At 65.8% G+C, this 24,106-nt stretch overlaps 16 protein-coding genes across 16 annotated transcripts; 8 read left to right on the forward strand and 8 right to left on the reverse strand.

The window, feature by feature from the left end:
* Nucleotides 1-390: 390 nt before the first annotated feature.
* On the forward strand, nt 391-4,042 carry Q8F55_006643 (uncharacterized protein; the record flags this gene model as incomplete). The annotated part of the gene is made up of 24 exons (XM_069355099.1): nt 391-594; nt 634-757; nt 794-874; nt 908-1,176; nt 1,211-1,314; nt 1,365-1,400; nt 1,434-1,513; nt 1,548-1,795; nt 1,837-1,923; nt 1,962-2,018; nt 2,052-2,142; nt 2,183-2,199; nt 2,232-2,378; nt 2,417-2,504; nt 2,545-2,641; nt 2,680-2,866; nt 2,901-2,951; nt 2,984-3,062; nt 3,096-3,133; nt 3,168-3,264; nt 3,300-3,396; nt 3,433-3,537; nt 3,570-3,665; nt 3,700-4,042. 24 exons carry the CDS (start codon nt 391-393, stop codon nt 4,040-4,042), a joined length of 2,823 nt encoding a protein of 940 aa, XP_069207170.1.
* Nucleotides 4,043-4,137: 95 nt separating this feature from the next.
* Q8F55_006644 (uncharacterized protein) lies at nt 4,138-4,884 on the reverse strand (the record flags this gene model as incomplete). Its single annotated transcript, XM_069355100.1, has 3 exons — nt 4,138-4,414; nt 4,458-4,788; nt 4,824-4,884. 3 exons carry the CDS (start codon nt 4,882-4,884, stop codon nt 4,138-4,140), a joined length of 669 nt encoding a protein of 222 aa, XP_069207171.1.
* A 648-nt stretch (nt 4,885-5,532) lies between these two features.
* On the forward strand, nt 5,533-6,234 carry Q8F55_006645 (uncharacterized protein; the record flags this gene model as incomplete). The annotated part of the gene is made up of 3 exons (XM_069355101.1): nt 5,533-5,667; nt 5,703-6,056; nt 6,094-6,234. 3 exons carry the CDS (start codon nt 5,533-5,535, stop codon nt 6,232-6,234), a joined length of 630 nt encoding a protein of 209 aa, XP_069207172.1.
* A 28-nt stretch (nt 6,235-6,262) lies between these two features.
* On the reverse strand, nt 6,263-6,929 carry Q8F55_006646 (uncharacterized protein; the record flags this gene model as incomplete). Its single annotated transcript, XM_069355102.1, has 2 exons — nt 6,263-6,412; nt 6,444-6,929. The coding sequence occupies 2 exons, from the start codon at nt 6,927-6,929 to the stop codon at nt 6,263-6,265; spliced, it is 636 nt and encodes a 211-aa protein (XP_069207173.1).
* A 263-nt stretch (nt 6,930-7,192) lies between these two features.
* Nucleotides 7,193-7,996, forward strand: Q8F55_006647 (uncharacterized protein; the record flags this gene model as incomplete). Its single annotated transcript, XM_069355103.1, has 3 exons — nt 7,193-7,411; nt 7,451-7,506; nt 7,543-7,996. 3 exons carry the CDS (start codon nt 7,193-7,195, stop codon nt 7,994-7,996), a joined length of 729 nt encoding a protein of 242 aa, XP_069207174.1.
* A 132-nt stretch (nt 7,997-8,128) lies between these two features.
* Q8F55_006648 (uncharacterized protein) lies at nt 8,129-8,856 on the forward strand (the record flags this gene model as incomplete). Its single annotated transcript, XM_069355104.1, has 4 exons — nt 8,129-8,245; nt 8,279-8,334; nt 8,445-8,679; nt 8,713-8,856. 4 exons carry the CDS (start codon nt 8,129-8,131, stop codon nt 8,854-8,856), a joined length of 552 nt encoding a protein of 183 aa, XP_069207175.1.
* A 1,399-nt stretch (nt 8,857-10,255) lies between these two features.
* Nucleotides 10,256-10,521, reverse strand: Q8F55_006649 (uncharacterized protein; the record flags this gene model as incomplete). Its single annotated transcript, XM_069355105.1, has 3 exons — nt 10,256-10,390; nt 10,424-10,465; nt 10,498-10,521. 3 exons carry the CDS (start codon nt 10,519-10,521, stop codon nt 10,256-10,258), a joined length of 201 nt encoding a protein of 66 aa, XP_069207176.1.
* Nucleotides 10,522-11,391: 870 nt separating this feature from the next.
* On the forward strand, nt 11,392-11,675 carry Q8F55_006650 (uncharacterized protein; the record flags this gene model as incomplete). Its single annotated transcript, XM_069355106.1, has 3 exons — nt 11,392-11,415; nt 11,451-11,495; nt 11,529-11,675. 3 exons carry the CDS (start codon nt 11,392-11,394, stop codon nt 11,673-11,675), a joined length of 216 nt encoding a protein of 71 aa, XP_069207177.1.
* A 600-nt stretch (nt 11,676-12,275) lies between these two features.
* On the forward strand, nt 12,276-12,763 carry Q8F55_006651 (uncharacterized protein; the record flags this gene model as incomplete). Its single annotated transcript, XM_069355107.1, has 2 exons — nt 12,276-12,634; nt 12,688-12,763. The coding sequence occupies 2 exons, from the start codon at nt 12,276-12,278 to the stop codon at nt 12,761-12,763; spliced, it is 435 nt and encodes a 144-aa protein (XP_069207178.1).
* A 428-nt stretch (nt 12,764-13,191) lies between these two features.
* Q8F55_006652 (uncharacterized protein) lies at nt 13,192-14,632 on the reverse strand (the record flags this gene model as incomplete). Its single annotated transcript, XM_069355108.1, has 2 exons — nt 13,192-14,438; nt 14,629-14,632. The coding sequence occupies 2 exons, from the start codon at nt 14,630-14,632 to the stop codon at nt 13,192-13,194; spliced, it is 1,251 nt and encodes a 416-aa protein (XP_069207179.1).
* A 1,013-nt stretch (nt 14,633-15,645) lies between these two features.
* On the forward strand, nt 15,646-16,659 carry Q8F55_006653 (uncharacterized protein; the record flags this gene model as incomplete). The annotated part of the gene is made up of 2 exons (XM_069355109.1): nt 15,646-16,535; nt 16,575-16,659. The coding sequence occupies 2 exons, from the start codon at nt 15,646-15,648 to the stop codon at nt 16,657-16,659; spliced, it is 975 nt and encodes a 324-aa protein (XP_069207180.1).
* A 138-nt stretch (nt 16,660-16,797) lies between these two features.
* Q8F55_006654 (uncharacterized protein) lies at nt 16,798-18,896 on the forward strand (the record flags this gene model as incomplete). Its single annotated transcript, XM_069355110.1, has 3 exons — nt 16,798-17,645; nt 17,848-18,789; nt 18,842-18,896. 3 exons carry the CDS (start codon nt 16,798-16,800, stop codon nt 18,894-18,896), a joined length of 1,845 nt encoding a protein of 614 aa, XP_069207181.1.
* Nucleotides 18,897-19,071: 175 nt separating this feature from the next.
* Q8F55_006655 (uncharacterized protein) lies at nt 19,072-19,479 on the reverse strand (the record flags this gene model as incomplete). The annotated part of the gene is made up of 1 exon (XM_069355111.1): nt 19,072-19,479. One exon carries the CDS (start codon nt 19,477-19,479, stop codon nt 19,072-19,074), a length of 408 nt encoding a protein of 135 aa, XP_069207182.1.
* A 695-nt stretch (nt 19,480-20,174) lies between these two features.
* Nucleotides 20,175-20,569, reverse strand: Q8F55_006656 (uncharacterized protein; the record flags this gene model as incomplete). The annotated part of the gene is made up of 2 exons (XM_069355112.1): nt 20,175-20,485; nt 20,566-20,569. The coding sequence occupies 2 exons, from the start codon at nt 20,567-20,569 to the stop codon at nt 20,175-20,177; spliced, it is 315 nt and encodes a 104-aa protein (XP_069207183.1).
* A 998-nt stretch (nt 20,570-21,567) lies between these two features.
* Q8F55_006657 (uncharacterized protein) lies at nt 21,568-22,482 on the reverse strand (the record flags this gene model as incomplete). The annotated part of the gene is made up of 3 exons (XM_069355113.1): nt 21,568-21,924; nt 21,989-22,132; nt 22,252-22,482. The coding sequence occupies 3 exons, from the start codon at nt 22,480-22,482 to the stop codon at nt 21,568-21,570; spliced, it is 732 nt and encodes a 243-aa protein (XP_069207184.1).
* A 249-nt stretch (nt 22,483-22,731) lies between these two features.
* YPT52 (GTP-binding protein of the rab/ypt) lies at nt 22,732-23,830 on the reverse strand (the record flags this gene model as incomplete). The annotated part of the gene is made up of 8 exons (XM_069355114.1): nt 22,732-22,835; nt 22,876-23,092; nt 23,185-23,255; nt 23,338-23,409; nt 23,556-23,569; nt 23,607-23,632; nt 23,682-23,722; nt 23,791-23,830. The coding sequence occupies 8 exons, from the start codon at nt 23,828-23,830 to the stop codon at nt 22,732-22,734; spliced, it is 585 nt and encodes a 194-aa protein (XP_069207185.1).
* Nucleotides 23,831-24,106: the final 276 nt, after the last annotated feature.

Consider the following 24,106-nt stretch of genomic DNA (forward strand, 5'->3'; position numbering starts at 1 on the left):
GCTGTACTTTTTCTTCTAGCGTGAACTTCAAAGTCTTACAATGGTGGGCCCCATGCATGGTCATTAAACAGGACGCGAGGGGGGAGGAGGGGAGGGGAGCGTGGAGGAGGGGTGGACGGGTGTGGTCTGGTCAACTCACACCACTGACGGTTGCGCACGGACCGCCTTCCTGGTGAGGGAAGGCAGCTGATCACCATCGTCTTGCCATTTCTTTCTGTTGACACCGTCCATCTTTCTTCAATCGTCTACCGCGACTCGCAACAAGCCATGCAGGGCTACTCGAGCCTGGGCAAACGCCCGGCAAGCGCCCTCTCCAACTACAGCGACACAAGCTACACAGGCTACCCGCGTGCGCCGCCACGCGCTCGGAGGGAAGGCAGCACCGCCCTCATGCCGCCACCGCCCCTTCCCTTCCGCGCGCCGTCGCCCACGCCCTCTATGGCGAGCACGCTGCGGTCGCGCCCACCTACGCCGATGGACATGCGGTCGCGCCAGTCGTCCCTCGCGCCGATGCTCGATTCTGAGGCGGGCAACGAGTACCTCGGCGGCCCGGTCGAGGGCGGGTTGCTGGAGGAGGAAGAGGACAAGATGAAGGTGGGCTGGGGGGCGGATCCGTGACAACTCACACCGCAGTATCTCGCCCTCCACGCCCCTGGCCCCGGAAACCTCTCCGCCGCGTACTACGACCCCGAGCGCAACAAGCTCTACGTGCTCGAGGACACCAAGGACACGTACCGCTGGGACACTGCCGCGCTGTGTCAGTTTCCGCTTGCTACTGCCAACTGACCCGCAGTGATGGAGCAGTTCGAGCCGCACATGATCCTGCTGAGCGGCAAGGCGCCCGACGCGCTCGTCGACGTCGCGGAAGAGTACTGTGCGTGGCGGAGCTCGGGCAGGCTGACGGCAGGCCGCGAGAACCCCACCACGACCTACGACCTCACAAAGTTTAGCCACGACATGGGGCTGTACCACCTCGGCTCGGTGCGCCTCCCGCGCAACGCGCGTGCCGTGAGCAGCACGTACGAGTGGTCCGACTCGGGGCGTGGCGGGCCGGCGCCGAGCGAGTCGGACGCCACGGAGAACGGCTACGTCGACGAGCGCGACGCCGGCATGGGGCGTATCCGCCTGTCCCTCCTCAAGCTCGGCTGCCACGTCAATGTCGACGCGCCTGGTGCTGTGCGTTTGGGCTCAGCGAATGCGCTGACCCCAGGTCTGTGCCGCGGGCGCACTGCTCGAGGAGCTGGCGAGGGTGCGCGGGGCGGACGCGAGCGGCATCACGCCGTTTGAGCTCGCCGCTATCGAGAGCATGAACCTGTGAGTCGGGTAAACGTGAACGTATGTCTACCCGCCACTTACAGCGACAGCGAGGACCACATGCTCATCAATCAAGACGCCTTGACGTGAGTGTGGCAGTTGGCGCCGCCTGACACCAGATCCCTCGCCATCCTTAGCCCCGACGCGAGCGCGGGCAAGGTGTCCAAGGCGCAGCAGTCGACTACCCTGTCACTCAATGGTAAGTGCCAATCCGCTGCATACTCTCACCCCAGGGGTCATCAACTCGACCGTCACGCCGCTTGGGCAGAAGCTCTTCCACACGTGGCTTCTCCGCCCTCTTGTCAACATCGAGCAGATTAATCGCCGTCTCGACGCTGTCGAGGTCCTGTCCTCCAAGGAGTGCACCAAACCTCGCAACGACCTCATCAAGGAGCTCAGGAGGATCAAGGACCTCAACTGGGTCTGCCGGCGCATCAAGAGCGGCAAGGCGGGCTGGAAGGACTGGCAGAGCCTGGTCGAGGTGAGCTAGTGCCCATGTCCCTGGCACAGCTGACAGCACAGGGACTCACGGCGGCCAAGGATATCATCCAGCAGCTCACCGTGCTTGGGTTTTCGGCCTTCCACGAGTCCCTTGAGATCACCACAAAGGTGGGACTGCCCCGCTGCAAAAAAGAGCTTACACGCAGCTCCGGCAGTGCATAAACGACAACCTGTGCCTGTACCTTGAAGACATTGTCAAGATTGTAAGTGGTCAAGCAGCCTCTGCTGACCGCCAGGTGGACTGGGACGAGTCCGGGGTCCAAGGCAAGACCTGTGTACGCACCCGTGTGGACGACGAGCTGGACCATTGGCGCCAGGATCTGGCCTGTGAGTGTCGCCGAGGAACAAGGCATGACTGACATGTTAGCGCTGGACACATGGCTCGTGAGTGTGCCTACAGACGCTGCTTACTCCAGTCCAAAGCCGCGCTCGGTATTCGCCATCGTGTCCCGCAGGGCCTGTGCGGGGACTTCAACGTGATCTACCTGCCTCAGCTTGGCTTCCTGGTGGCCGCACACGGCATGTTGAATCCACGGCTTGTCCCTACCGACTGGGAGGAATCAGTGTGTGCTCGTACCCACGCCACACTCGCTGATCTCAGTTCACCACCAACAACATCTGGTACTTTAAGACCCCTGACACGGATGAGCTCAACGCGCACTTTGGGGACATCGAGAACAATATCAGCGGTGAGCCCACCGCATGCTGACGCTGTTGACACGACGCCAGACCGCGAAATCGAGTGGATCCAGGCGCTCGCGGACAGGCTGCCCGACCTCGAGTTTGACATTCTCGGGACTGCTGATGTGCTGGCCGAGCTTGACTGGTGGGTGTCGGAGACGAGCCAGATGCAGCTGACCCAAGCCTGCTCTGTCTCGCCGGCGCAGTGGACAAGTTTGACTTGAAGCGGCCGGTGATGAGGGAGGAGCCGGTCCTCAAGATCCGCAACGGCTTCCACCCACTCCACATGATGTGTGTTCCCGATGGGCAATACATCTTCAACGACACGATGATCAAGGGCGGCGGCGAGACTGGTGATATCAGCAGCATGGTGAGAGACGCGAGAGCGGGCGGGCTAAAATCAGATGGTTGTCACTGGAGCCAACGGGTCGGGCAAGTCGGCATACGGCAAGCAGGTGGGTCGTGAGGGTGGCAGAGCTGATCACAGGTCGCCCTGATCACATACATGGCTCACATCGGCTCCTTTGTTCCAGCTGAGGCCGCTGAAATCGGTATCTGTGACAAGAGTGGGTGACGGGGAGAAGGGGGCTGACTTCCAGTCTTCACTCGAGTTCAGACGCGCGAGTCGGCATCGAGGGTGAGCTGGGTGGGACCGGCCGCGCTGACAACAGACCGGGTCGGCATTCATGATCGATCTGAGCCAAGTCTCCCAAGCTCTCCGTGGTTGCACACCTCGATCACTTCTGATCCTCGACGAGTTTGGCAAGGGTGGGTCTAGGGAGTTGATGGTAGCTGACCGTTAGGTACCATCTCAACGGACGGCGCTGGGTTGCTGGCCGGCGTTGTAGAGTACCTCGTTGAAGGCCCCCGCCCTCGGACGGTGGTCTTGACTCACTACCAGTGAGCTCGTAGGTCCCACTCGCTAGCTGACATCAGCGAACTCTTCACCCAGCGGTTCCTCGACGAGTCGCTGCCGATCATCTACTGCCACATGAAGAGTATCATGGCCGAGGGCACCAACGTCCTGACGTACCTGTACAAGTAGGTGCGAAGGAGAGCATGGCTGACAGCAGGCTTGAGCCCACGGTGTGCACGACGTCCAACGCCGTCGACTGCGCGCTGCAACACGGCGTCCCGGCCTACATTGTCGACCGCGCCCGTGAGGTCATGTAAGCATCCACGTAGCCCTGGCGCTGACTCCAGCGAACTCGTGTCCAACTTTGAGATCACCAAGCTCATCGACAGCGAGCTGACCGCCGACGACATTGCCGAGATCAAGGAGGCAGAAGTCCTGACCGAGAAGTTCATCGGCTGGGACCTGGACAATGAGGACGGCGACGTCCTGGACCAGCTCGCCGAGCTGATCGGCGGGAACGAGGACGAGGCGGTCACGACCGTCGAGACGGAGAACGCGGCGGAGCGGGTCCCAGTCAGCATGGCGAGTACGGTGGGGGGTGAGCGGTCGATGAGTGTGCGGCCGATGAGCACGCGTCCGGGGAGTGCGAGGCCAACGAGCGGCCGTCCCCTGAGCGTGACGTTCGCCTGAGGCCACGACCTCACAACGCATGCATTCGACCTTTGGCTTCGTTCCATTTAGCAACAGTGAGACGCATTAGCCTGCTCCCTCCGTCCCCTTTCCCACTACGCCTTGCGAGCCCAGACCACGAGGCGCTCATCACCCGGCGGCGAGTTGACGCGGCGCTCCTCCTGGGGGATGTCGCGCTCCCACACGACCTCCCAGTCCTTGCCGAGGAGGTCGTCGTAGATCTCAACAGACAGGGGGAAGGGCGGGCCGACGGGGTCGCCGTTGAGGGGGTACTGCTGGGTGATGAGGCGGGCGGAAGGGTCGGCCTTGGCGAGGCGCGCCATGCTCTCAGCCCACTTTGTGCGCATCGCGGGGGGCAGCGCGCAGAGGAAGCTGGCGGGGGCGTGAGCGTCCTCTCCACAGCAAGCCGGCTTACGTGTAGTCGTAGATCACGTCAAACTTGTGGCCCGGGTCATAGGTGAAGAAGTCGCCGAGCTCGACCGTCGCCGCGTTAGCGCGGGGCGGCTGCTCCGCAAGCCACTTGTTGGCGGCAGCGACGCCGGTCGCGGCGATGTCCAGGCCGGTAGAGTCGAGCCCGCGGCGCGCAAACGTGTCGACGTCGTAGCCGAGCCCGCAGCCGGGGACGAAGGCGCGCCCCTTGGCCGGGACGCCGCCCTCGCCCGAGTCGAGGAGCTTGATGAGCGCGGGGTGCGAGTGCGCCTGGTCCCACGGCGTCGTGTTGTTCGCCCACTTGTCCTCCCACGCGTCTGGGGTCAGCTAGGGGCGGAGGGGGGGCGCTCACCGCCGTACTTGTCCACGTCGTTGACGGTGCTCGGGAAGGCGGGGTTGATGGCGTGCGACATGGTGGTGTGGGTGGGGAGGGGTGGCGGGGCAGGCGGGCGGGCAGGCAGGGGTTATGTAGCTCTGGGCATGTGGTGTAAGAACGAGGGATGGAGGATCGGATGGATCTGACTCATGCCCTTGGCTGGCGGTACGTCACTCGGCGTCTCTGCACCGAGCCATAGCCGAGGCCCGATGACCTGGCCCGACGACGAGATGAGATGAGATCGCGCGGCATGCGGGCATGCGGGCATACATGGCATGCAAGCCCGGGACGGCAGCAGCGCGGCGTGCATGCATGCTTCGGGTCTCCGCCGGGTCTTGGGCATTGTCTGGCGGCTTGCGGCCGGGCTGCGCGACGGCCGGTGGGATTCCGAATGGCCTGGCGGCGTGTCGCGAGCGACTGACTGGCCGAGGCTGGCCGCCTCTTCCTCTGACCAACGCCGAGCGGCGTGCAGGCCGCGCGAGGGGAGTGGGCGGTGGTCGTGGGTTGTCGCGACTATACATAGCTGTTCTGTGCCAACTGACTCCAATGACCGACGACCCACGCGGTGTCCCTACGCGAGTCGCGCGAGTCGACGCCGAGTCGGAAAGACGTCACCGAGTCGATGTCAACAACCGCAGCGACAATCATAAGCCGCAGCCGCCCTCGGTCACGCACAGCTGACACAATGACAACCACCGCGGCCCCCACCCGCGCCCCCACAGTCCAGTGGGACGGCGACGAGCCGTACCTCGCCATCACCAGCCACCCAGGCCTCAGACTCACGCCGTACCGCGACACGCCGGCCGACGTCGCCGGGCTCGTGAGCCGCCCCCCCCGGGCTCCGCTAACGCGCAGATCGCACTCGGCTCGCACCCCGCCGTCGGGAGGTGGTCCCACAACCGCCCGTACCCGTTCGACCCCGCCGCCGCCCGGCAGCGGCTGGACACCAACGTGCCGGCGCAGGCCGGGGCCATCGCCGCGCTGCGGGCCGACCCAGGCGCGCGCGTCGCGACCACGCCCTTCACCGTCATCCGCGACGCTGGGGGCCACTACGTCGGCGACCTCGTCGTGCGGCCCACCGAGCCGGGGGGCACGTGGAGCGCAGCGTACGCCGTGCACCCCGACTTTTGGGGGCGGGGCGTCGGCACGGCGGCGGTTGGCGCCGCGCTGGACTGGGCGCGCGGCGTCGGCGCGGAGCGGTTCGAGATTGTGCGTAGGGAGGAGGGAGAGAGCTCACGCTGCCCAGACCATCCAGACGGACAATAAGGCGAGCTCACGCCTCGCGACCAAGCTCGGGTTCACGCTCGCGAGGACCGAGGTCGTCGCGTGGCCCGCGCACAATGGCGGGGGCGAACGCGAGGTCGCGACGTGGGTGCGCGAGGCGTAACATTAGATGCTAGATGCTATGTATGACTCTATGATGCGCTACTCCCCCGCACCCACACGCCGACCTCGCGCACGTCGCCGCCCTTGGCCTCGGGCCAGCGCGAGCCCTTTGTCTCGAGGAGCGCGAAGCCGAGGCGGGCGACGAGCTTCGAGGACGGGACGTTGTCCGTTTGTATCACCTTGGGTCAGCGCGCCCCACCCCGCACTCACCGCCTCGACGTGCCCGAGCCCCAGGGCGTCCAACCAGGCGAGGTACGTCTGCACGACGGCCGTGCCGAGCCCGCGCGCGTGGTGGCCCGGGTCGAGCGCGTACAGCAGGCCGTACGGCGCCGGCGTGCCCCCGTCGGCGGGGTAGAGCCCCACGTCGCCGATGTACCCGCCTTGCGCGTCGCGCACCGCCGTGAGCGCGGGGAGGGCGGCGGCGCCGGCGTCCCCGGAGGCGAGCTGCGCGATCGCCCGCGTCTGGGAGGGCAGCGCGGCGGCGAGGTGCCCGCGCGCGTCGCCCGCCGAGTAGGGGTACGGGCGGGAGAAGAACCACCGCCCGACGGACGGCGCGTTGTTGACGCGCACGAGCGCGGCGACTTCGTCCTCGCCGTCGCGCAGCGGCGTGATCCGTATGCCGGGGTGCGAGGGGACGGCGAGGTATGGCTCGCCTGTGGCGTCGTCCCACTGCAGCGGGGATGCTTGACTCGACATTGTGAGTCGCCGAGTTGAATGGGCAGGATGGGTTATCTGCCGGCGGGCGATAGCGTCATTGCGACTCGGTCGTCGCACCACAAGGCACCACCCCATCTAGACCATTGAGCATTCCTGCAACCCTCGACTCGAGACTCTTTGCACGCACGCAGCCCGAGTCGCACAACGCTCGCTAGTTGCTGTGCGGCGACATCGACGTGCTCGTCACCCAGCAGCATTTAAACTGCAACAATCCGCAAAGCCACCGACGCGACGCCGCAACCATGACCGTGACTTCGACCATCATCTCCCCCGCGTTGAGCAAGCTTGCCCCAGCGCCCGCCGCCCCCGCCCCGGCGCCCACGGCCTCCGCCCCCGCCCCCGCCCCCACCCCCGTCGTGCACTGGGACGCTGCCGCCGACGAGCCGTACCTCGAGCTCCCCGGCATCCCGGGGTACCGGCTCACGCCGCACCGCTTCTGCGCGGCCGAGGAGGACGACCTGGTGGGTGGGGCCGAAACCCGCGGCGCTGACGCTGGCCAGATCGAGCTGAGCAACATGCCCGAGGTGGCGCGCTGGTCGTACCGGCGGCCCTACCCGTGCGTAGCTGCCCCGTCCCCGCTGACTAACGCCAGCTATGACCGCGGGCACGCGCGCGCGTGGATCGAGACGATGAACACGAACACGCGCGACTCTGTCGACGCGCTCAAGGCCGACCCGAGCGCGAGCGTGCCCGTGCTCCCGTTCGTCGTCGTGCGCGACCCCAACGGCCGGGTCGTCGGCGACGTCGGCATCTGGAAAGAGGCCGACGAGATGCGCCCGTACGCCCGCTCGCTCGGGTACACGCTCCACCCGAAGCTGCACCGGCGCGGCATTGGCTCGGCGTCGGTCGGCACTGTGATCGCGTGGGCGCGCGACAGGCTCGACGGCGCCAAGGTGATTGACGCCGGGATCGAGGTGGACAACGAGCCGTCCCAGGCGCTCGTGGCCAAGCTCGGCTTTACAAAGGTCATGACCAAGTCGCTGAGCTGGCCCGAGGACAAGGGCGGGGGCGAGCGTACCCTTGGCGTGTGGAGGCTTCATCTGTAGCATAGGCGAGCATAGCAAAGTACAGCAGAGACACGAGATGCAGGCGGTAGTACTCAATGACGTCGGCGGAGTGGACGGTCGAGGACAGACAACGAGACGCGCGACATTTTCGCATCGCACAAACACCGAGTCATGGCCAGCGCAGTGCAGTGGGACGACAGCACGGGCGAGCCGTACCTCGACGTGCCGGGGCATCCGGGCGTGCGCCTCACGCCGTACCGGGACACGCGGGCCGAGGAGGACGCGCTGGTGGGCTGCGGCGTCGAGCGCGACTGACGCCAGATCGAGATCAGCAACCGGCCCGACGTCGGGCGGTGGTCGTACGGGCGGCGGTATCCGTGAGTGCGGGGTAGGCGGGTCAGTGCGCCTAACAGCAGGAACTACACGCGCGCCGACGCGCGCGAGCGGCTCGACGAGCTGGGGGCGCGCAGGCCGCCGCGGCTGCCAGCCTCAGAGCCGAGCCCGGGACGGCGGTGCCCACGGCGCCGTTCAGCGTCGTGAGGGGCCCGGACGGGGCCTACCTCGGCGAGGTGTACGTCTGGGCCGACGCCGAGCGGCCCGGCGTCCTGGAGATGAGCTACTCCCTGCTCCCGGACGCGAGAGGGCGGGGCCTCGGCGCCGCGAGCGTGCGCGCCGTCGTCGGCTGGGCTGGGCGGGGGATGGGCGCGCACACTGTCGAGGCGGTGAGTGCTTGTGTCGGGGGGAGCTGACGCCAGATGGTCGAGACGGAGAACGCGGCGTCCAGCGGGCTCATGGCCAAGCTCGGCTTCGTGCGGGCCGAGGTGAGGGGCGTGCGCTGGCCCAAGGACAAGGGCGGCGGGGTGCGCGAGTGCGCGTTCTGGCGGCTCGACCTGGCGTGAGCGGCGTGGGCGGCGTGGGGCGCCAGCGTGGAGCAGGAGCACTATGCATGTCGTGCCAGCTTGGTGTGTGGGGGGCATGGGGGCATGTCGTGCGAGCTGGCAGCACGCTCGTGCCGGCGTGTCGAGGTGCCGTGCCAGCACGCTCGCAGCACGCAAGCCAGCACGCAAGCCAGCGCCAGACGCCGGCGCAAGCAAGTACGAAGCCTCTAGAACCGCCGTCTGCATGCACGCGGCGCCCCAGCATACCCCACAGACACAATATTCCATCGGCTACGATGAGGCTTGGCGTCGCCGAGGCAGCATGGGGCATGGACGCATGCGCATGCAGCCGGCGGCCTGGGCCATTGCCCACATGGGGTGGGTGGGCCGAGAGTGGCGCTGGCCCGCTGGCTGATAAGCGGTGCGGCGGTTCCAGAAGGCACCACCTGCTTCAGATCCCGGCCGAGATTACTTGGCTGGGGCAACTAATGCGTGGGCCTCGACGTGGCTGGGGCATGGGGTCGGGGTATAAGGCTCGAGGTGCGGCTGTTGATGCATTCCCAGACAGACAAGGCAAGGCTCAGACACTAGCATCACTGCATAGCGGCACGACTTGTGCTTGCAACTACACCAGGCCCCAACCCAACCCCCACAACACAACACAACACAAGCCCCAAGCCCACAACCCACCGCCACCCACCACCACCACCCATCACAATGGCAGCACACACGCCCCATCCCACCCCCACGGCCCAGGCTATCGCCGTCGGCACGTCGGTCCGCAAGGCGGTTTTCATACCGAGGCCTTTTGACAACAGAATCCAATCCGAGTGAGTGCGGTGTCCTTGGTGCTCTGGGGCCCCGCTGACCCCATCAGTCCCGGTTGGACCTCGCTGCACGAACACGACAGCCCGCCACGCGGGCCGGAGGGCGGTTTACCCCTGCCCTATCGTGTACGTGTACGGCATGGCGAGGCTGTGCCGCCGGATCGCGGGCCTAGGACAGGAGCGGGAGGGGAGGGTCGGGCGGGTCGGGTGGGGAGCCGGGCCGGGTGAGGCGACCTGGGAGGGTAGGGTGTTGCAAGTTAATTAGGCCGTCTAATCGAGCCCGGGGCCACGGGCGTGTAGTAGTTGTAAGCATAGCAGTGTACGTGGCAGCATGGCTGGTGCAGGTATCGTCGGCCGGAGCAGCACGAACGAGGCATGTGCCACGTTCCGCGCTGGGCCATGTCATCGCGAGACGGGCCGACTGGCAGTGCTTGATCACTAGGCACCGACACTGCAAGCACCGCGCCGGCCAGCCTCGTCCCAGGGCCAAGCAGTTTCCGCGCGCGTCAACACTGAACCTGCATTCATTTCGCTACTACGGACGCAAGGGAGCTGGCTAAGGGACACACAGGCAGACGGCGGGGCGCCGGACACTACCTCACATTCTGGTAGCCGAAGCGCGCCTTCTGGGCCGCAAGCTCCTCGTCGGTCAGCTGGACGGCGTACGGCTTCGACGGGTCCCAAGTGCCCCCGGTCGCGGTCGGCGCAGTGGACGCGGCAGTGGGGGCCTGCTGTCAGCCTCGCCTCGGCGCATGGCTCACCGTGCCCTCGACGTTTGTCGCGGCGCTGGCGCCCTCGGTCGTCTACTGTCAGTCGTCGCTTGGGGGCGGCGTACCTTGGGGGTGGTGTTGCTCGACATGATGGCTGGGGATGGCTGCAGCACGGGCGCTGCCACTTACATAGCGTGGGCAGCTACACGATGGCCGCCGTCGCTGGTGCGGCACGCATGCTGCATACCGCTGCGTGCAGGCCGGTAACGTACTGTGGAATCTCGAGCTCGTGGCGGGTCTGCCAGAGACATGGCACATCGCTGGCGGGCAGCACGGCTCCCGCCCACGAGCCGCTTCATGACGCCATGGGGTGATGCTCGACGCACGTAGCATGCCATCGACACTGGATCGGTATGCGGCATCTCTACTGCGTCCGCGCTAGCCTCTGCATCCGTGCCACTAGGTTTCCGTGCGGCCAGTGGCCAGTAGGTCAGCTGCGCTGCGCTACTAGCGCCGGCCAGGAACAATTGGGGTAGTTGCACACAGGGGGCAGCTCATGTAGATAGCGTCTTGCGGCGTGGTTAGTTTAGAGTTTGGCGGGCCGTGGTGGCATGTGACGTGGCTGCTTCAATGAATCTGCGGAAGCCGCACAAGGTTGGTCACAGAAGGGCTGCTGATCGGGCAGCATACGCGTGCACAGGCGCCGGGCCAGGCGCTAGCAGCGCTCAGTTGCTACTGGGGTTGGGCGGAAGGGCGAGGGACTACCACCCCCCTCGTGGAATGTCACTGGTCGTCGACATGACGCAAGAGCACGGCGCTTCCGACTCCTGCGCGCTGGCGTCTGTCACGCCGGGGATGCATGACTGCATACCTGCACTGGCGTGGGAAGAGGAGATGGCCCTCTGCACGGGGTTGGCGGGGAGCGGCATGTTAGCCAACCCGATGGCGCCGTCCCATGGCCGCTCGCGATATATAAGACGCGCCGCGGCCACTCGTCTCTGGCCACCTTGCATAACATCATGTCGAACAACGAAGACATCGGCGTGAGCGGATACTCGAGGGGAGCGACTGACAGCAGACGTTTTCGGTCGCCGGGGGATACACCTTCGCCACCTCGGACTCTGTGAGCCATGGTCGTGACGGACGCTGACGGCAGACCGGGTCTGTGCCCAACCCCCCCGGTGGTGGCACATGGACCGCGGTGAGCGTTGATGCGGACCAGGGCGGGGTCAACGTAGGGAACGACGACGTGAACGTGGCGAAGGACCCGGAGACCGGCAACATTGTGCTCACTAAGAAGTAGTGCTGCCGAGCCCAGCCTAATGCCATTGCTGCCGATGGGTCTCGCTGTCGGCGCCGATAGGCGCTCGGGCTGCTGGACCCGCAGCCCCACCTGGCCCCGGTTGTAGGACTGAGATGAAGGCGGTAGCGGAGGCGAGCTGGGGTGTGCAGGCGACTCGTGGCTTGTACCAGCGACGCCGTGTGCATGGACTGTACCAGCGACGCCGTGTGCATGGACGAGACCGGCCGAGGTGGAGTGGGTCGCGAGTCAGCTGTGCACTGTTACGAGCTGCGCTCCGTGTGGGGTGGAGAGAGGTCGCGAGTGTCGTACCGCTGGCGTGGCTGGCGAGGTGGACCGAGGCGGATGACTCTCGACCCAGCCCCGTGCACGCAGCGCTATGGCAGCGAGCAGTACCAGCCGGCACGAGCACCGCCGACGCCGCCTAGTGGCAGCGGCGGGCTGATAACAGCGTGTTTGTGCCACACCGCGCGCATGACGTCATGTCGTCATGTGTCCGCACCTCCAGCCAAGACACGGCGAGGCATGGCCTCGCCAGTGAGGGGGAGGTATAAGAGGCGTCGTCTCGGCAGCTCGGCCTCGCCACCCACTCCCACTCCCACAATGGTCACCGCATCCACCTGGCAGACGCTCGGGCTCGGCGTGGCAACATACTACGCCTTCACAGGCAGCGTGGCGTACCTCGCGCCCTCTGGCGCCGCGGACCGGCTCTTCGCGCTGGGCAGCAGCGCGCTCGCCGCAGAGCCAGACAAGTTCCCGAACAACGCCGAGAGCCGCGAGGACCGCGCCGTCGGCGTCGCGGGCGCCCTGGTCGCCGCGCGCAACCTCGCGCTCTCGGCCGCCGCGCTCGCGCTGTACCGCGACGGGAATTACCGCGCCATGGGGACCGTGCTGCTCAGCGCGAGCGCGTTCATCGGCGTGCTGGACGGCGTGGAGATATACAAGCGCCGCGGGCCGGTGTTGTGAGTGGCTGGGGGGGTGCTTCGACATGGGTGGGACGAGGCTGACGCCGCAGGGCTGGCGGGGCCGCCGCGCTCTTCTCGGTCTGGTCGTACGTCGGGTACGCGCTCCAGGAGGGGTTCAACAGCTAGGTCAGAGAGGGACAAGTAAGAAGTGTAACAAGTAAGAAGAGGAGCAAGTAAGAAGTGTACAGCAGATAGCAGATGGAAGGTGTCGGTCGACGCCTCGGAGCGGTGCAGCAAGTGCCACTGTCGATCACTGTATCCCTGATGTCCTGGCTATCCCTCACCGCTCATCATCGTCATCACTGATCATCGGCGGATCGCCAGATCGTCTGCACGTCCTGCAGCCGGCGGCCTCGGGTCCTGCCAAGCGAAGGCTGCTGGAGACTCGATGAGGACTCGCTGGTCCCGTCGACCACCCACCCTGGCGACCCGACCGGCCGCCCCCACCCTCTTGATCATATTAATTCATGTCAACAGCGCGTATCATGTTATACTAGACTAAGCTCCTCGGATCGGACCGACCGCACACTCCCACGCCCGCACGCCCGCCCCGCTCACGCAATCTCCTTGTCGTACTTCTCCAGGCCCCTCTTGATCGAAGGGCGGCGGAGCATGGCACCGACCGAACCGCGGCGGCCGTCGCTGCCAGTCTGGCCCTCCTCCTTGTCCTTGCCGATGCCGAGCTTGCGGACGGCGCTGGTAAGAGCGTCGCCGATCGAGTGCGCACCCGAGTGGATGGCGTTTCCGACACCCTTGCCGTGCTCAAGCTTGTAGTCGTGCAGGTTCTCGGCCGCGTTGGCCTGCTGCGAGTGACGCACGCACACAGGGCACTCGGGGTGTCCCCAAGGGTCACCACCGGCGCCAGTGTCGGGCTTGTGGGCGACGTGGACGAGGTGCTCGGCGGCGTCGGTGGGGTTGTTGTCGCTGCGCTTGAGCTGAATCTTGGCAGCGCGGGCAGGGAAGCCCATGTCGATCAGGCTCTGGAGGTTGTCCTCAAACGTGCCGGCGTTGGCGAGCTGCTCGGCCGTGATTGGTCCACGGGCCTGGGCGGGGTCACGCGACGACTTGCGCGAGAGCGAGATGCCGGCGAGCGACTGGCGGCGCGAGCCAGCAGGGGTGATGGCGCCGACGGCGGCGAGCTGGTCGGCAGTGAGGGTTGCGTGGCCGTCCTGGTGGGCAGCAGCGACCTGGGCGGGGGTGAGGGTGACCGTGCGCGTCTTGCCCGCGAGGGGGTTGGCGGCAGTGTCGGCGCGCGACGCCGAGCGCGAGAGGGGGTTGTGCGAGCCGCGGCGTGAGCGCTCAGCAGTGGAAGCCTCGTAGTCGAACTCGGCGCCGGCAAGCTGGTCGGCAGTCAACGTCTTGCCGCCCTTGGTAGCGGGGGTGGGCTCGCGCGACGCCTTGAGCGAGTGACGCTTGTTGCCCGCGGCCGAGGCCTCGTAGTCAAACGCAGCGCCGGCGAGCTGGTGGGCGGTGAGCACGTTGGAGCCGCCGGCAGCGACGGGGACGGGGGCGACAACGGCGGCAGGGTCACGCGACGACTTGCGCGAGAGGGGGTTGAACGAGCCGCGGCGCGAGCGGTTGCCCGAGGCAGTCGCAGGGTCGTACTCGGCCCCAGCGAGCTGGTCAGCCGTAAAGGTGATGGAGGGGCCGCCAGCCTTGGCCTTCTCGGCCGCGGCCTCGGTAGCCGACGGGCCGACTGCGGCGAGCTGGTCGCTCGTCAGGGTGATGGCTGGGGCGGCGCCACCCTCGCGAGCGAGGGGACCGACAGACGCAAGCTGGTCGGCAGTAAGCTGGATCTTGGCTGCGTGGGTGTCAGCCGGGCACTATGACGGATGCGGGCGCTCGAGGGGGCTCGTGCTTCGGTGCTGCTCGCTACCACGTTTGTGGATGGCGGAGACCGGCCCCGGCGACGCATCCGCGAAGTGGATGCTTATCGCGCGGCACCGGCAGCCCGCCGAGGCCCCACCTCGAAGCCCGGCCATGCCACTCACTCATTGTTCAGTTGTTGTGATAAATTGTTGTGCGATGTGGGGATGGAAAGGTGGGGCAGATTTGTGACGCAAGCAGCTGCCTTTTATTGCTCAGCCATCGGCGGTCGAGGCGGCAGCCGCAGAAAGCGCCAGAGTGCCGGCGCCGGCACGAGGGCAGTTTGACCTAACGAGCGCAGTGGCGTCAGGTGGTGGCACAGTGGCGTGGGCAGGCTTTGCTGTGCAGGGCCGCCGGAGGGCACAGGCAGGCGGCGGGCCGGGCGGCATGGAGAGAGTCGTGGCCGAGGCGTGGCTGAGCCTTGGCGCCGAGTTGGAGCTCGAGGAGGAGCTGGGGCCGAGCCCCGGGTCGGCTGCCGTTGTTGATATGACCGCAGCCGCAGCCGCCAGAGATCCGACTCTCGGCGGCGGCCGGTGCCAAGTTGTCGGCCCGTCCAGTGGTGACCCAATGACATCATCATACCGCAGGTGGGGCTTGGCACATGCACGGCGCCGTCGGTCTCGACTTTCTTGCTGACTATTCTTGTGCACCGCAACTTGCTTGACACTGCATACATTGCACTTGACGCGATCGTTTTACGCATACTCGACGACGGCGCCGACGGCAGAGGCGGTGGCGGAAACGGCGGGCGACTGATCCTTGGCGAGCCAGGGAAGGTTCCTGGTGGCGGCGACGGCGGCGGCGGCGGAGGCACGAGGCGTAGCCAGCAATGGGTACTCGGCGCTCCGCATCGGCGACCTCGGCTGCAATGGGATTCCGGGGTGCGCATGGTAAGAGTGGGGATGGGGTGGTGAAGAGTGTTGATTGTTGCTCGCCATTGTTGCAGCGATCGTCGACGGGATGACTTGAGGGTGTGGAGGAAGGTGATGACAGAAGAACCGGGTCGATCGCTGGCCGAGCTGGTTGGTGCTCGCCGCCGCTTCTGACCCCCACAACAACAACGACGACGACGACGATATCCTCCTCACTCCCCAGCCCCCTCCAATGACACTCACCCTCACCCCGCGCAGCGCACAGCGATCATGTGCATAAAACCCAGACTCAGACTCTGGCGCTTCCACCGCGACTTTGCGCACCCGCCGACGCCGTGCATCCTCAAGTCGAGCGACGGCACCCACTTTTTCTTCCCCCTCGACGATCTCGCGGCCGTCTCTCCCTTCTTCCAGACGATAGCCACCCTGCCCACCCCGCCGGGGGACAATGTCATCCCGCTCTACTCGGCCCAGAGCGACGCGCTCGCCCTCGCGCTGCAGCTCGTCCGCTGGGCCGTCCACCCGCACAGGGCGGCTCCCGCGCCTTCCCTCCGCTGGCCGAGCCGCCATCTCCTCCACGACCTCTCGGTCATCATCGACGTGTACGACCTCGACATCGTGGCCGACACGCTCCTCGCCGTCACGCGGCCCGACGATCCCCTCGCGTCCCCGCGTGTGTGCTACGAGCGCGTCGTCTGGGCAGCTACAGTCGGTGTCAAGGACCTCCACACCGTCGCGCGTGCCACGGCTCTCCACCGCGTCGAGGACCAGGACAAGTGGGTGCTCGACGCGCTAAGCAAGCTACCCGACGCGCTTCACCACATCGACTCGTGGCGCGGCGCGCTCGAGAGCGTGGTCCAAGGTTGTGTGGCGGAGCTCCGCACTGTCGCGACCCAGCTGGCATGCTCGCCGTGCTTCTTCAACCACGGCGATCGGCTTTTCTACCGCTGGGGGTGGCACCGACGGAGGTACCCTGGCTGCGATAGGGCCAAGAGCGCCGGCCACTGGAGCAGGGAGGAGATCGACGACTGGTTCTCGCGCCTCGCCGACCGCCTCCGCGCCGACATCACCGCTCGCCCCCCGAGCCCCCGCGTAGCAGGTGACACGTTCTCGGCCTCCCTCGTGATCAGTCTCGACAAGTTTTACCGCGACGTGGAGGAGTGAGTGGGCGGCGGCGTGTGCAGCGCTAATCGGCTCAGGCTCGTCCCGGAGGTCCACCTGCCCCGGTGGCAGATCGACCGCACAGCCCGCCAGAGCTGGGTCAAGACGTATCCCCCGGCATAAATAGCACAGTGGCGCTATGCACTCCTCGTCGGGGACTGGGACGACGCAGGCGGTGGCGCCTGACCCTGACTTTGCTCCTCCTTCTGTGAGCCGTGTAAACATGCTGACATCTTTCACCTTGCCACATCTTTTAGTTCAATGGCCAGCACTGTCCATGTCGGCGGCCGGGCCTTCCACTCCGACTTCTCCGCGCCGCCGACCGACGTCATCCTCCAGTCGCGCGACGGCCTCCACTTTTACTTTGATCTGGCCGCCCTCGCGCGCTTCTCGTCCTTCTTCAGTGACATTGCAGGCATCCCCACAGCACCAGACGACAATGTCATACCACTTCCAGCAGCTACAGGTGCGGCACTCGCCCTCGCCCTTGGGTTGGTCTCGAATGCCCTCGACCCGGAACGTGGGCTTCAGCACACATGGCCGTGCCGTGAGACGCTCATCAGCCTCATGGATGTCGTCGACGCGTATGACCTCCCAATCGTGGCAACAGCGCTCATCTATGAGACCACTCCAGCGGCAATATGGGACAGCGGGACGGCCTGCTTCGAGCGGCTCGTGGTCGCCGTGGCCACGCGCCCCCCGGACTTGGACCTGGAGGACGTGGCGCGCCTCACAGCCCTCCACCGGCTCGAGGCACAGGACGAGTGGGTCAAGGACTTGCTGGGCGAGCACCCAGACGCCATGAGCAAGGTGGCACTCTGGCGCGCGGCGGTCGAGAGCCTGGTACAGGGGCTACTGAGGGGGCTCCGCGGGCCGAGCTTCCACCCAGCGCCGGGCGTTGGCTACCTGGAGCGATGGCTCGGCCCACTCTTCCCAGAGAGCGAGCGTGGGTACTGGACGCGATCGGAGTTCGAGCGCTGGCTCCGTGATCTCGAGCTCCAGCTATTGGAGAGACCGTGGGCGTACCCCTTGTGCCCGAAGAGCGCTGGACGTACCTTCCGCGAGAGGTTCGAGATCAAGCTCGAGGCTTTCCACCACGCTGTGAGAGAGTGAGTCGGGGCTGGGTGTGGCGCTCATGCCCAGGCTCGTGCCAGAGGCTGTGGTTGATGCCCCGGCGCGGGCGTCGCTGGTGGGCCGCCATTGAGGGGGCGGCGGGCGCATCAGGACGACGACGGGCGGTCGGGCTGATCTCACCCCGACACCATGGCCCGCTCACCATATATCGGGCGCTACTGCAACTCTCACCTTCAGTTCTCACCTTCACTCTCGACCCATCGCCATGACACTCGTCAACGGGCTTCTGTTCCACTGCGACTTCTCCTCGCCGACGACAGCCGACATCTTCCAGTCCGAAGATGGCGTTCACTTCTTCTTTAGCCTGCCACTCCTCGCCACGTTGTCGTCATTCTTCAAGGACCTTGCTGATCTACCGCAACCTCTGGGCCGGGATGGTTCGCCGACAGTCATTCCGCTACTGTCCGCTACAGAGGAAGCTCTGGCCCTCGCACTCGGCCTTGTTCGCGAAGCTCTCAACCCGCGACTATCCTCAGCCCAAGAATTATTGCCTTCGTACTCGCGCAAGACCCTAGAGGGCCTGATCGATATCGTTAACGCATACGATCTTCCTCTTGTCTCCGAGAAGTTTTTGGAGCGTTCCGCAATGGCGATGATGAAGCAACCGACTCCGTTGGCCATCTGGGGTCGCGTCATTGTTGCGGCCGCCACAGGATCACCCAAGCTCGCAACTGTCGCCCGCGCGACGATTCTGGCACCCCTCAACATGCAAGACGAATGGACCAGGAGCACGATGCGGCGATACCCCTCGGCCTTGCCCTACGTAGACGAGGCGCGATTACACCTAAACAGCCAAATCGACGACTACCTGTGGTTCCAACGCGCTCGCCCTGTACACGCCCCTCAGTGCTGGCGGTGCTTCGAAGGGGAGGAGCCAGTCGTCAGGCTGGGCTGGACGAGGGTGGTGAGGACGCGTGATCGCGACCGGTCGAAGCCCCATGACGTCTGGACCGAGGCCGACCTCGAAGATCTACGCATTGCCATCCTACGAACCCTAGAGTACCCCCCAGAACCAACCTGGAGGCCGGGGTATTGCGGCCCGGACCAGACTTGGAAGCTTTTGGAGGACTGCGGTGGAATGTGGGCCGCGCATTTTGTATCTCGCACAAGGCTGGCAGCGTGAGTGCACACTGCCACCCCCTCCATCTCAGTTCGTATTTGACCATCCCAGTCTTCTCGGCGAGGAAGAAGTTCCCGCGAGTCTCCACTGGCCATGTAACGCCTGAACGAGAGACACAAGCACCCGATGTCCTCGGAGCGACATGGAGGGGGCACGACGACCCCATCACCAGATCAAGCGGCTGCGACGCAACCAATTCACGATGCGACCAACCAATAACCGATGCAGCAGTACATACAACAACATGAACACCATCTGTGTCTAGAATCTATCCTGTGCCCCTACGACGCCTTGAGCCCCTCTGCGCGCTCGGCCAGCTCCTCCTCTGTGCAGATACGGCAGTCGTCCACACGGATAAGCGGCACGGCGGGCGTGTTGTCGCTGGCGGAGCTCAACTCGGAGCTGGGGCGCGACGAGCCCGACCACGAGCGGGGGCGGACCTTGGCCGCGACCTTGCGCAGGGGATGTTTGGGCTTGTCCTCCTTCTCTTCAGGCGCGGCGGTCGAGTGGCGCTCGTGCGTGAGGAGCGCGGCGAGCAGGCCGACGTCGGTCTGCCCGACGTCGGTGCGCGCGCGCTCGAGGATGGCGATGGCGGCGTCGGGCTGCACGCCCGTGTCGACGAGCTGGTCGACGAGCTGCGGGTCGATCGAGGGCTCGTCGCGGCGCAGCCAGCGGCGGGGTTTGGACATGGCGGGGGGGGGGGTGGGGGGGGGTGGGGGGCGTGTGGCGAGTGGTGTGGGGCGCTAGCGGTGTTCGTCGGCGGCTTGGTGGTCGTTGTGGTTGTGGTGGGCGTTGTGGTTGTGGTGATCGTTGTGGTAACAACACACTATCGTGTGAGCGAGCACGTAGAGCAAACAAGCACACGCCCAACTTACATGGCATTTAGAGGGTAGTGGAGCCGTGGCCGCGCTGACGCAGTGGAGATAGCGGGGATAGTGGTCGTCATCCGGCCCGGCCGGCGCTTAAGTAGCTAGCACCAGCACCACGATGCCAAGACAGCACAAGCAGCGTCGCCATCCGCACCGCGGGCGGGCGATAAGCGGAGCGGTGCGGGCTCGGACGTCACTCTCGCCGTCGCCGCCGAGCCGACGCTGCCGAGCGGTGCACGGCGCGGCGGTGCGGCGTGAAACGGCTCACCTGGCTGGCGGCAGGCACGCATGATCCTCGCTCGCGAGGCACGCCGACGGGCACAAATGAGGGCCGACGCGTTGTTTCCCCCTCGCGCGGCGGCGGCGACGGCGTCGGCGCACACACGCACGCACGTACGTCGGCGCTTGGCGTGACGTACTGCGCCTTGGCGGCGTCGGCGTCGACGCCTTCTGCGGGCCGTGCACTAGCTGCCACAAGTCCATAGATACAACATTCGTACTGCTACTGCCCTATCTCACTTGCGCCGGAGGCGCTGGCCGAGCCGGCTCACCCAGCTCTCCTCCTTGCCACTACTGCTCCGGCTGCTCCCCGCGTCGCTGCTCGCCCGGTGACACCGCTCGCAGCCGTCGACAAACTGCCCGGCGTGCCGCTCGTGCTCGAGCAGCCGGACGCACTGCGGCACGTTGCCCTTTGTCTGCTGCAGCGTGCGCGTGGCCGCCTCCTCGTCGTACCCTAGTGACATGAGGTGGTGCAGGCTGTACCGGTCGACCGAGGACGTGTCGAGGTCTGGCAGGCGGGACCAGGAATTGGAGGGGCGTGTGAGGACTGCCAGTGCGCGCGAGCGTCAGCGAGTGCGAGGGGGGGGGGGGGGGGGTGGCGGTGCTGCCAGCAGCACGGCGACTCACGCATCGTGGGGGTGGTGTTTGCCGATCTGGGCCCAGATGATAGCGAGGTTCTAAGTACCCTCGGGTGTGGGTGACGTCGTCGGCGAGGTCGGCGTCGGCGTCGACAGTGGGCGGTATGCACGCGTCGTTTGGGCGGTGTCGTCGCCGGGTGGGTGCGTGCGTGGTAACGAGTGTGGGGAGTTGGGCAAGACAGCAAGCAGCGATGAGAGCGACGACGAGCACGATGAGCACGATGGCAGCTGCGACGCGGATGACAAAAAAAGCAAGCGCCTCAAAAGCCACGGCCGTAAACAATGAATTAATGAGGCGCGTCGGCTGCGGCGCGGCGGCGTGGCCAGGCCTGGGGCATCTGCAAGCATGCATGCCCTGGCGAGTCGACGTCGGCCGTGCTGCTTGTGCTCCTCCTCGATCATTGAGTCCCCGACGCGCACCAGGGGTCAAGATCGCAGCGCCAGGGGCCGCCTCAACCTTGCCTCGACGGGACCAACAAGCACCGGTTCTGCGCGCTGCGCCGTTCATTGCGTGCGTGCCAGGGAGGGCATTCCATGCCGTTTGTTTACGCGACGTGCAATATTCTGGGGCTGTCGCGTCGGGGTGCGTCTTCTGGCGCGCCGCAGCAGCGCGCAGAGCCCACGAGATTAGAGTAGAGTTGGATTGCGTCCCGCTTGGCGAGGCTCGTTTATAGCACGCACATGGCTCTTTGGGCAACTCGACGCGACGCCGCTTCCCCTCACGCCGACGCCGCCGGGCCTCGTTTCGCCGTCTCGGTCGGCGGTCGATCTCTCGCCGGGCACATGCGGCACTGAAACGGCTCGCGACGCATCACCGAGCGAGCCACCTTCCCCCCCCCGCGCACCCCTCACCCCGCACACACAAACAACATGCCATACGTAGCTACACAGAACGCCGCCGGCCAGCGGCAGCCAGAGTCCATAGAGTCGAGCCGAGTCGTCGAGTCGTCGAGTCGTCACGTCGTCGCGCATCGCGCATCGCGCACATCAATCAAAGCCCCCGCGCCAGCGCCTCAAAGAAGCGCTGCTTCTCCTTGATGCCCGGACACAGCGCGAGCAGCACGCGCTCCCCTCGATCCTTCCACACGCCCGTCGGCGCCACGTCCTCGAAGCGGCGCGAGCCGACGCCGAAGCCGCGCAGCGCGCGGCGGATCGTGTCGCGCTTGCGCGCGCCCTCGAGCGCGTGCGCGCGCGCGCGGATCATGGCCGCGGCCGTCGGCGCCGCGGGGGGCAGGATGCCCGCGGCGACGAGGCGCGACGGGTCGGGGCGCATGTGCAGCGCCGCGGTGAGCTTGCGCCGCCGGCGGTCCGAGGACAGCTTCTCGTGGATGCTTGAGAGGCGCACGGCCTGCGGGTGTCAGCGAGCCGAGCCGAGCCAAGAGAGACGGACGACGACGCCGACGCCTACTCACCGTATCGCTCCCCCAGTACATGCCCGCCTTGACGCCGTTGATGACGGCGATGCCGCGCAGCGTGCCGCGCCGCACGAGCTCGGCCGCGTCGGGGCGCGGGTGCAGCGGCGACGAGAGCGCGTGGTGGATGCGGGACGGCGCGGTCTGGGGTGTGAGCGGGGTGCGAGTGGTGTCGCGGAGCGGCGGTATGGTCGGCGCGTTGGCAGCGGTGCGCTCCGCAGCCAGCGCGCCCCCGGCCAGCGCGCCCCACCCCACCCACTCACCTGGCTGATCCACACGCTCCACAGGTACGCGTCGCGCTCGACGCCGGCCAGCGGCTCGACGGTGCGCGAGAGCACGCCGAGGTCGTCGGGCGCGAGGAAGAGGAGGATGCGCGTCGCCAGCTCGGGCGGGAGCGCGAGGAAGCCCAGCGCGAACGGCGTGAGTGCCGTCGCTGCTGGCTGCAGGAACGACGTCTTGGTCGGGGTCGGCGGCGGCGTCAAGGCCAGGACCATGGTGCTGGCTCGTCGGGCTCGTCGCGGTGCTGCTGCCTCGTCGAGAGCCTCGTCCAGCTCGTCAAGGGAGATGTTGCAACGCAACATGAATGGTGAACAAACGCGACGGGTGGCAACATTACGCGACAACATTGCCGTTTCAAGCGTGATGGCTTGTTTGGCTCCGCGCGTACCCGTACCCGAGCCTGTTTCACGATACATTCTAGCCTACATATTATAATACCACGCACAATGCTAGTGTCTAGGTCCTCAGCACGTGCATGCACGCTGGCTCTCCTCCGACTTGGGAGTGTTGGCAACCTTGACGCCGCTGCTGCCTGGTGTCTTGGGTGCCGCAAGGGGGAGCTTCTTGGCTGTGATTGGATTAGGCCCGCACACGACACAACCACGTACCAATCGACATGAACAAGCCGTCGACGCCGTCGCCAGTCTTGGCACTCGCCTCGGTGAACAGCAGCTCCTCGTCCTTTGCAAACTGCTCGGCGAGCTCGCGTGGCACCTTGCGCGACGCCTTGAGGTCCGACTTGTTGCCCACCAACATGATGACAATGTTCGGGTCCGCCTGGCGCTGCAGCTCGCGCACCCAAGACTTTGCCTTGTCAAACGATGCCTGGGGTCAGTGTGTGTGAGGAAACGACAAGCGCACCTCTGGGGGCTGCGAGAGTCAGCTGGGCAGGAATAACCGATACACAGCGCACTCACCTGAGTAATGTCGTACACAATCACAGCCGCGTTGGCATTCCTGAAGTAGATCGGGGCGAGCGACTTGTATCCTAAAGGTCAGACTTGTCGCGCTAGTCGTACGCACGCTCCTGACCGGCCTGAGCAGGTTAGGGCAATCAAAGGAGATGTAACCTACAGTGTCCCAGATCTCAAACTTGATGTTGGTCGAGTCGTCGAGCGGGACAGTCTGCGTGAGGAAGGCGGCTGGGGTCAGCTCGGAGGTCGTCACGCCTAGCTTACCTCCTGTTGGCGGAAGTGACAATTCAAGGAAGTGCACGAATAGCAAAAGACGAACAAGTCATCTCGGTCAGTGCCTGCGTCGTGCTCCACCTCCCTCCAACAATGCGCACCGATAGTAGACTCCCTGCATGGGTTAGCTCCCTCCCCTCTAGCTCACGCACCTGAAGTCTGAGAACTCGTCGCGGACCTGCTCTAGTCAGTCGGCGCTCTCGTCCCATCGCCAGTCGCCGACGCACAAATCGCAGCACCAAGCTACTCTTCCCCACTGCCGACTCTCCTACGGCGACGTCAGCCTTCCTTTGTCCTCTTCCAGCGCACGCGATACGGCGCCGAGTGTGCACCCACCGAGAAGCACGAGCTTGAACGATGCTGTCCTTGGGGCCATTGTGATGCTTTGATAGGTTGCTGTATGAGTAGGAAGTGAGTGGCAACAAGGAGGGGATGTGGTGGAGTTGAAGTTGGTCGACTGTGTAATCGTCTGATTAGAGGGAGGGAGGGAAGGCGGGCTGGGCTGGCTGGCGGGCAAGCCAGCGGCGGTGACGATGGCCGCCGCCAAGTAATGAGGCGGTACGGCGGTGAACGGATGGCACGTGGCAATTTGGTCCCGTGGCCGGTGGCCCGTCAGTCCTACCTCAATCGGTCGGTCCGTCAGTCGCCGCGA

Source organism: Vanrija albida, assembly GCF_041260175.1.
Source record: "Vanrija albida strain AlHP1 chromosome Unknown contig_5, whole genome shotgun sequence".
In the NCBI taxonomy this organism is placed as follows: domain Eukaryota; kingdom Fungi; phylum Basidiomycota; class Tremellomycetes; order Trichosporonales; family Trichosporonaceae; genus Vanrija; species Vanrija albida.